Genomic DNA, 9437 nt, shown 5'->3' with positions numbered 1-9437 from the left:
GGGATAGGGAGGGTTGGAGGACCTGGAGGAAGTAACAGGAATAGGGAGGGTTGTTGTGGTTGGAGAAGGTAACAGGGATAGGGAAGGTTGTAGGACCTGGAAGAGGTAACAGGTTTGGGATGGTTCTAGGACCTAGGCGAGGTAACTGGGTAGGGAGGGTTGTCGGGACTGGAGAAGGTTACTGGGATGTCAGTAAGTCATAATGCTCATTCGGAGAGCTAATGCAGACATGATGGGCTGAATGACCTCCTTCTGTGCCATAATGATTCTATGATTCTGTTCTGTTATTTAAGAAAGAATATACCTGCATTGGAGGCGATACAGTGAAGTTTCACACAATTGCTCCCTGGGATGAGGGGGGTTGTCCTATGATGAGAGGCTGAGTAAATTGGGCTTCTATTCTCTGGAGTTTAGAAGAACTGGGGGGGGGGGGGATCTTATTGAAACCTGTAAAATTCTGGAAGGGGCTGAATAGGGTGGGACGCTGAGAGATTGTTTCCCCTCAGGATAAGGGGCTGATCATTCAGAAATAAGATGGGGGGAAATTACTTTGCTCAGGGGGACGTGAGTCTTTGGAATTCTCCACCCCACAGGGCTTTGGATGCTCCATCGTTGAACACATTTATTTGGACCTCAATGTGGGAGGCATGATTGGGAAATTTGCAGATGATGCAAAAATCGACAGCGTCGTTGATAGTGAAGAGGATAGCTGTTATCTCCAGATTGATATCAATGGATTGGTTGAGTGGGCAGAAATGTGGTGAATGCAATTCAATCCGGAGAAGTGTGAGGTAATGTCTTTGGGACATTAAACAGGGAGCTTCTTTTTCCCTCTTTTTATGGCCAGCGCAGACAAGATGGGCAGAATGGCTTCTTTCTGTGCCATAACTTTTCTGTGGTTCTGTTTAAGACTGGGACGGATGGACTTTTGATCTCTCGGGGGGGAATTAAGGGAATAGAAAGCAGGCGGGAGAGTGGAGCTGAAGCCCAAGATCCGTCATGATTGTATTGAATGGCGGGGCGGACTCGACAGGCCGTGTGGTCTACCCTTGATCCGTGGGTTGGTGCCCCATTAAATTGTAATATCAGCACGTCCAGGGCAGGAAAGAGGGATGTTGTTGAGGAAACCACCCTGTGTGTGTGTGTGTGTGTGTGTGAGGGTGTTTGTGGGGATGGGTTTTGGGCAGAGTGAGAATGAAATCCCTGGAAGTCAATGATTGTCCCTCCCGGGCACAGGGACCAAAGTTGGGAACACAAGGCCCCGCCCACTCACGGTTCCCTGCGACAAGATGGCGGCGGTGCATGCGCCCGGATCCACCCGACCGCCTTCCTCTCACCCCCAAGATGGCGGCCGGTTCCCATGGCAACGCTGGTCGCCTGCCTCGGAGCCGGTTGTCTTCCGGCGCTGTTGCGGGGAGTTTACAGACAGAGTGTTCAATTAGTACTTTTAAATTGTAGGAGCTCCTCCCGTATTCCCTCCAAAGGTACAAGCTGAACGGCTAAACGGTTTCCGCCATTGTAACTTCTGGGCTTCCCTCCCGCCATCCTCCCCCAGCCGGTGGGGCTGGACTTGCGGACGTCACGCCGACGCGCGGACGATTGACGTGGCTTTGGACCAATGAGGAGTGTCGTTGGGCCCGGTGGGCCGGACGGTCCTCCGGCCAATCACAGAGGTCGGAGGCTGGGCCCACCTCCCCCCCCCCGCCGATTCGCCAGGCTGGAGGATGGACGGGGATCCGGGCCAATAGGGAGCGGATGTCGGGCCCGGAGGGCCAGGCCGTCCTACAACCAATCACAGAGGGCGGGGGCTGAACCTCCCGCCCTGCTGGTTGGGCGCTCCCAAGCCTGGAATGTGTCTCCTTTGTACAGTGGGTCCTAGTTAGTTAGGAAGTGTAATTGGGGTCTGCTGTCCCACCAATGACCGGCATCCTCAGTACAATACCCGTGATGGTGTGGTTAGAGTGCCCACAATCTGCTGGGACAGGGTAGGCTTCAGAGGCTAGGCAGAACTGACAGGGGCTGAGTGAATTCTCAAATGGGTGGGAGGGCTGCGAGGTGCTTGTTGCTGATGCAGGAGGGGACTAAGGGTGCAATTGGGATGCTATGTTTGTCTCGACAAAGTGCAAATTAATTCACAATTGATTAAAAAGAAATGATGAATTATTTTTTTTTTTAGAATTCGTACAGAAAATTAATGGTGATTTGGACCGAACATTTTGCCCTTTGTAAGGGAATTGACAAGGGTTCAATGGTTGGAATATTATGGGTAATATTTCTAGATGTTCAAGCAATGATGGTGGTGGAGGATGATGGGCAGGCTGCTCAAGATGGCAGGGTGGTGCAAGGGCGGTGTAGCCAAGAATGGGTTGGCTGGTTCCTAGATCCAGGGCAAAGAGGGAGAGGGAAACATGTGCCCAGTGAGGGGCTGACAAGAGTGGTTGGGCTCCCGAGGAGAGGGCAAGGCATAACCTCAAGAAAGAGGAGCGATGGAGGGGGGCTTGGAGTACAGCAGGGCAGGACAGGACAGCATCCCAAATTGGGAGGAAGGGACATGCTCCCAAAGAGCACGAGGGTGGGAGGAATTCTGGACGCAAGTTTGAATTCTCTGCTGTGTATTTCAATCCCGTACTGACTTTTGTAAACTCCTTTTACAGAACGTCAGATTTGCAGATGGAAAACTGAAACCAACAAATCACACGAAGAACTGGCAGAGTCACTCCAATCGTCAAGGCCTGAATATAATTGGCTTTTGAACTTTGAAGGAGAGATGTTAGTGCATGGGAAAAGATTTCAAATATCAGTGTGACTGGAAAAGCAGCGACTGAGAGTGTTCCAGTCAACTGACTGTGGAAAGAGCTTCAACCAGTTACACAGACTGAAAAGGAATCGCAACCCTCACAGTGTGGGGGTAACCGTACATGTGTTCTGTGGATGAGGCTTCAACTGATTTGTCCAACCTGGAGAGACACAAGGACACTCGCAGCACAGAGAAACGCTTTAAGTGTGGGGACTGCGGGAAGGGATTCAATTACCCCTCCCTGCTGGAAAATCATCGACGCACTCACACTGGGGAGAAACCGTGGAAATGTGGGGACTGCGGGAAGGGATTCAATTACCCCTTCCTGCTGGAAAATCATCAACGCACTCACACTGGAGATAAACCGTGGAAATGTGAGGACTGCGGGAAGGGGTTCAATTACCCATCGCAGCTAGAAACGCATCGTCGCAGTCACACCGGTGAGAGGCCGTTCACCTGCCCTGAGTGTTGGAAGGGATTCAGTGATTTGTGTACCTTGGAGACCCACCAGCGGGTCCACACCGGGGAGAGGCCGTTCTCCTGCACTGAGTGTGGGAAACGATTCAGTGACTCGTCCACCCTACGAAGGCACCGGCGGGTTCACACCGGGGAGAGGCCGTTCACCTGCTCCGAGTGCGGGAAGGGGTTCACTCAGTCGTCCAACCTGATAACGCACCAGCGACATCACACTGGAGAAAGACCATTCACCTGCTCCGTGTGCGGGAAAGGATTCACTCAGTTCTCCAACCTGCTGACACACCGGCGCGTCCACACTGGGGCGAGGCCGTTCAGCTGTTCTGAGTGTGGGAAGGGATTCGCTCAGTTGTCCAGTCTGCTGACGCACCGGCGCATTCACACCGGGGAGAGGCCGTTCACCTGCTCTATCTGTGGCAATGGCTTCAGCGATTCCTCCACACTGCGGAAGCACCAGCGAGTCCACACCGGGGAGAGGCCGTTCACCTGCCCCGAGTGTGGGAAGGGATTCACTCAGTTGTCCAACCTGCTGACCCACCAGCGAGTCCACACCGGGGAGAGGCCGTTCACCTGTCCTGAGTGCGGGAAGGGATTCACTAAGTTATTCAGCCTGCTGACGCACCGGCGCATCCACACCGGGGAGAGGCCGTTCACCTGCTCCGTGTGCGGGAAGGGATTCAGTGACTCGTCCACCCTGCGGAAGCACCGGCGCAGTCACACCGGGGAGAGGCCCTTCACCTGCACTGTGTGTGGGAAGGGATTCAGTGACTCGTCCACCCTGCGGAAGCACCGGCGAATTCACACCGGGGAGAGGCCGTTCACCTGCACCGTGTGCGAGAAGGCGTTCACGTGCTCATCCAACCTGCTGAGGCATCAAAGCCGTCACACCGATTAGAGACTGTGGGAGCTCGCTGTAAAAACCTGCGAATCTGGTGGCCCATCAGCGCGTTCCCCCGCCGAGGAGAAGCGGCTCTGCTGCTGTTGCTGCGCGAAGAGGCTTAGGTAACCATTGAATCTGCTGAGACACCAGCGAGTTCTCACCAGGGAGAGGCCGTTCGCCTGCTCCGAGTGTGGGAAGGGATTCGCTCAGTTGCCCAGACTGCTGAGGCATCAGCAAGTTCAGAAGTGATCACAGGGGCTGGATTCTGCTGTCGTTGCTGCTGTTAATCACATCCAGGACTGGACCATGTTCATTCTGACACTTGGGGCCTGTTTCTGCTGATGTTAATAGTCTCTGTAACTGGTCCGGAGATTAATATTCTGGATGTGTTAAATAAATCAGATGTGTTTAAACAATCAGTGTGTCAAGTTCTTGTTGTCTCTAAGATAGGGCGAGAGCTTATATACAACTCATTGCCAATACGGTGCACCTTTATGAGGCTGTAATAAAAGCCTGCGGGATGTTGTCTTTATTAATGGAGGCACAGAACACGAAAGCAAGGACGTTATGGTGAACCTTCCTAAAGCTCCAGTTCATCCTCAGCCGAGGTATTGTGTCCAATTCCAGGGGCCGCACTTTGGGAAGGAAGTGAAGGCATTAGAGAGGGTGCGGAAAGGACTCGAGAGACTGGTTCCAAGTATAAGGAACTTCAGTTACGTGGATGGGTTGGAGAAGCCGTGGGCTGTACTCCTTGAAGAAGGGAAAATTGGGAGGAGATTTGGGAGAGGCGTTGAAAAGCGTGATGGGTCTGGACAGAGAGAAACCATTCCCATTGGTGGGAGGGTCGAAAGCCAGAGGACAATGATTTGAGCTGTTTCCCGAAAGAAGCTAGGGCGACGTGGAAAAATATTTTCATGCAGTGAGTAGCTAGGATCTGGTTTGCACTTTTTAAAATTCTTTCTTGGGATGTGGGCGCCCGTCCCCAATTGCGCCTTGAGAAGGTGGGTGGTGAGCTGTCGTCTTGAACCGCTGCAGGTCCATGTGGTGTAGGTATGTGCTGTTAGAGAGGGAGTTTCAGGGTTTTGACCCAGCGACAGTGAAGGGAGGGCCGATATATTTCCAAGCCAGGATGGTGAGTGGCTTGGAGGGGAACTTGCAGGTGGTGGTGTTCCCATCTGTCTGCTGCCCTTGTCCTTCTAAGCGGTAGATTATGGGTTTGGAGGGTGCTGTCTAGGGAACCGTTGTGTGTTGCTGCAGTGCATCTTGTGCATTTCACATGCTGCGTCAGCGGTGCAGGCTGTAAACAGTGCAGGGAGTGGATAGGGTGCCGATCAAGCGGGCTGCTTGAGATCAGCCATGATCGTATTGAGTGGCGGGGCAGGCTCGAGGGGCTGATATTTTGTGCAGAGTGAGAATGAAATCAGAGAGTCAATAATTGTCCTTCCCGGGCAATGTGACCAAAGTTGGGAACTAGATGCCCCGCCCACTCATTGTCCCCGCTGCAAGATGGCTGCGCATGCGCCCTGATCCGCCCGCCTCCGGCCCCCAAGATGGCGGCCGGTTCCCATGGTAACGCTGGACGCCGGCCTCGGAGCCGATCGTCTGCCCGCGCTGCTCATCCAACCTGCTGAGGCATCAAAGGGGGGGGGGTGGTGGTTTAAACAGAAAGTGTTAAATTAATGCTTTTAAATTGTAGGATCTCATCTCTTCTCCGCCACCCTTCCCCCCCCCCCTCCCTCAAAAGGTACTCGCTGAGCGGTTTCCGTCATTCGCCTCGACTTCTGAGTCTCTTCCCTTCGGCTCCATTCGGCGGCGGAGCGGAACCGAACGCCGTGGACGTGACGCCGACGAGCGGATGATTGACGGGCACCTGGACCAATGGCGATCGGGCTGCGGACCAGTCGATCACAAAAGGGCGGGGGCGGGATTTCCCTTCCCCATTACCCCACCCCCCCTCCCCCCTCCCTCCGCTCGGCGGCGGGGCGCTGAGCGCACGGACGTGTCGCCGACGAGCGGATGATTGACGGACGCCTGGACCAATGGCGATCGGGCTGCGGACCCGTCGCTCCCGCCCAAAGGGCAGTGGGCGGGATTTCTCCCGCGAGCGCACGATTGACGTGTCCCTGGACCAATGAGGACCGGGCTTTGGGGGGGTGGCCCGGAGGACCAGGCGGTCCTCCAGCCAATCAGAGAGGGCCGGAGGCTGGGCTGTTCCATCACTCGCCCACCACCCCGGCGCCCCCTCCCCACCTCTTCTCCCCAGAGTTGGACACTCCCAAGGTTATTGTCTGAGCAGCACAGGAGCTCCTGGTGGGAGGTGGTTCAGTTTTGCCTGGGTTGTGCATCATATGTGGGTCTTTTAAGAAAAACGTGCAGATTGGTTTAGAGTTCCCTTTTTGGAGATAAAATCATCTTTTGCAATTCGTGGAGAAAGGTCAACTTGTGCTTTGGAGGCAACAGCTTGATTTGTGTGGGATGCAGATGAGGTGGGGGGTGGGGTTGGGGGATTTCATGGGCTGGTGGGGGGGAAAATGGTTAGTGCTGCTGTCTCCTGCTGGTTAAGACGGTGGCGGAGGCTGGGCAGGGGCCCCCCTCACCCACTGTGGGTGCGGGGCAGAGGGGTGGCACATTGTCCTGAGTGGGGGTGGGGGGGGGGGGGGGCGGTGGGGTTGGTGGGGGTGGGGGGTTGTGGTATGGGGTGGGAGGGAACAGGCGGAGACCCAAAATGTGGGAGTGGGGTGTGTGTGGGGGGGTAAGGGGGGGTTGTGTGGGGGGTGGGAGGGAACAGGCAGAGTCCCGAAATGTGGGGGGTGGGGTGTGTGTGGGGGGGGGGGGGGAAGGACACGTGCCCAGTGAGGGGTAGGGTGGGGTGGGGTGGGCACGTGGGGGTGGGTGCAAGGCTGATCCTCGCTGAAGAGGAGTGGGATAGGCCGGGACAGCGCGTTCAATTGTTTGGGGGGGGGGGCGGGGTGACGAAGAGGGGGAAAGGGCTGGGGGGATTTTGGGGCGGGATTGGGGGTTGGGGCGCAGTGACTCGAAAGGGGGGGCGGGCGCGCCACGTGGTTTTCCACCCCTGTGCCGACTCTCGTCAACTCCTCCTTTTGCAGGCTGTCGGGCGGGGGAAGGACCTGCAGGCGGGAGAACCCGAGCCCGAGGGGGGACCGAGGCTCGGTTCGCCCCGAGCGCCGTCGGCCCAGAAGGAGGAGGGGCGTTTTGTCGGCGGGGAGGGAAGGTTTCGGAAAAACGGCGCGTGGGAGAGCGCTCCAGGGCGCCGACGGCGGTGGGAGACTCAACCGGTTGCGCGGCCTGAAAGATAGCGTCGCACCGTTCAACGGTGGGGAGAGACCGGACACGCGTTCTGTGGGTGTGTGTGTGTGTGTGCGCGCGCGCGCGGACGAGGCTTCAACTGATCATCCAAGCTGGAGAGAGACAGGGATACCCGCACCGTGAAGAAACCCTGGAAATGCGGGGACTGCGGGAAGGGGTTCAAACAGCCGTCCCTGCTGGAAATCCACCGGCGCACCCACACCGGGGAGAGGCCGTTCTCCTGCCCCGAGTGCGGGAAGGGATTCACCACCGCCTGCAACCTCCTGACGCACCAGCGGGTCCACACGGGGGAGAGGCCTTTCGCCTGCCCCGAGTGCGGGAAGGGCTTCACCAATTCCTCCAGCCTGCGGAAGCACCGGCGGGTCCACACCGGGGAGAGGCCGTTCGCCTGCACCGCCTGCGGGAAGCGGTTCATCGACTCGTCCAACCTGCTGACACACCGGCGACGAAGTCATACCGAGGAGAAGCCGTTCACCTGCTCCGAGTGCGGTAAGGGATTCGGCGACTCCTCCTCCCTGCTGACCCACCGGCGCGTCCACACCGGGGAGAGGCCGTACGCCTGCTCCGTGTGCGGGAAGGGGTTCGGCGACTCGTCCACCCTGCGGAAGCATCGGCGCGTCCACACCGGGGAGAGGCCCTTCGCCTGCTCCGACTGCGGGAAGCGATTCACTCAGTCGACGCACCTCCTGACGCACCAGCGAGTTCACACCGGGGAGAGGCCCTTCACCTGCCCCTTGTGTGGTCAGAGATTCACTCGGTCGTCTGGCCTACGGACACACCAGCGAGTTCACAAGTGACTCCAGGGGTTGGATTCCGCAGTTGTTGCTGCTGTTAGTCACATCCCAGGGCTGAAGCATGTTCGTATTGACGGGGTTTAGTTTCTGGCGATGTTAATAATCCCAGTGATTGATGTGCAGATTAATATTCTGGATATATTAAATAAATCAGCTGTGTTTAATCAATCAGCGTGTCAAGTCCTCCTTGTCTCAGAGATCAGACGAGGCCTTTCTATGACTCACAGGACAAAGCAGCCCCGCTTGATTGGCACCCCATCCCACCGCCTTTAACATTCACTCCCTCCACCACCGACGCACAGCAGCAGCCAGTGTGCATCATCTACAAGATGCACTGCAGCAACTCACCAAGGCTCCGTCGACAGCACCTTCCAAACCCATGACCACTACCATCTAGAAGGACAAGGGCAGCAGACAGATGGGAACACCACCACCTGGAAGTTCCCCTCCCAGTCACTCACCATGCTGACTTGGAAACATATCGGCCGTCCCTTCACTGTCGCTGGGTCAAAATCCTGGAACACCCTCCCTAACAGCACGGCGGGTGTCCCTACACCACATGGACTGCAGCGGCTCACCACCCACCTTCTCGAGGGGCAATTAGGGACGGGCGATAAACGCCGGGCCCGGCCGGCGATGTGCGCATCCCTTAGAACGAATAAGAGAACTCACTGGCATCACCTTTATAAGGTTACTTGTGGAACCCTTGGTCTTATTTTTGGCGACAGGGAGCAAAAAAAAAAAGAAGCAATTACGGTGAAGCTGCGGAAAGCTCCAGTTCACCCTCAGCCGGGCGCTTGGCCTAAATAGCCAAGTGGTTATGGTGCTGGGCTTGCAACCCCAAGATCAAGCAGTTCAAATCTCACAATGGCAAACTATGAAACAATGTAACTTCATCTGAAACAGATGGAAACGGGTTTGTACGGGGAAGAGTTACTCCTTTTGGCCTAAATAGCCAAGTGGTTATGGTACTGGGTTTGTAACCCCAAGATCAAGAGTTCAAATCTCACAATGGCAAAACTAACGGGAGCTGATGGCATAGTGGTATTGACACTGGACTAATATTCTTCACATTTTGATTTAAAGTTTGTAAGTTTCCTTTAAAACTTTGTTCTTGGTTTTACAGCTGACCTGAATTAGGGGCTGTGCCTGATTTTTCCCAATT

The 9437-nt window shown here is 55.8% G+C and overlaps 2 protein-coding genes across 4 annotated transcripts; both read left to right on the top strand.

Annotated features, from left to right (window-relative positions):
* Positions 1-696: 696 nt before the first annotated feature.
* Positions 697-4567, top strand: LOC121273941 (gastrula zinc finger protein XlCGF26.1-like). 3 transcript variants are annotated; one of them, XM_041181069.1, is made up of 2 exons: positions 697-791; positions 2655-4567. In XM_041181069.1, exon 2 carries the CDS (start codon positions 2919-2921, stop codon positions 4164-4166), a length of 1248 nt encoding a protein of 415 aa, XP_041037003.1. In that variant the 5' UTR covers positions 697-791; positions 2655-2918; the 3' UTR covers positions 4167-4567. The 3 variants fall into 3 exon arrangements, with proteins under 3 accessions (XP_041037003.1, XP_041037004.1, XP_041037002.1); XM_041181070.1 differs by lacking the exon at positions 697-791 and adding an exon at positions 1390-1484; XM_041181068.1 differs by lacking the exon at positions 697-791 and adding an exon at positions 1814-1985.
* Positions 4568-4718: 151 nt separating this feature from the next.
* On the top strand, positions 4719-8275 carry LOC121273940 (zinc finger protein 239-like). The gene is made up of 4 exons (XM_041181067.1): positions 4719-4895; positions 5896-6066; positions 7259-7447; positions 7646-8275. Exons 1-4 carry the CDS (start codon positions 4719-4721, stop codon positions 8273-8275), a joined length of 1167 nt encoding a protein of 388 aa, XP_041037001.1.
* Positions 8276-9437: the final 1162 nt, after the last annotated feature.

This window comes from Carcharodon carcharias (genome assembly GCF_017639515.1).
Source record: "Carcharodon carcharias isolate sCarCar2 chromosome 27 unlocalized genomic scaffold, sCarCar2.pri SUPER_27_unloc_5, whole genome shotgun sequence".
Lineage (NCBI taxonomy): Eukaryota > Metazoa > Chordata > Chondrichthyes > Lamniformes > Lamnidae > Carcharodon > Carcharodon carcharias.
This window is presented reverse-complemented; position numbering and strand designations above follow the sequence as displayed.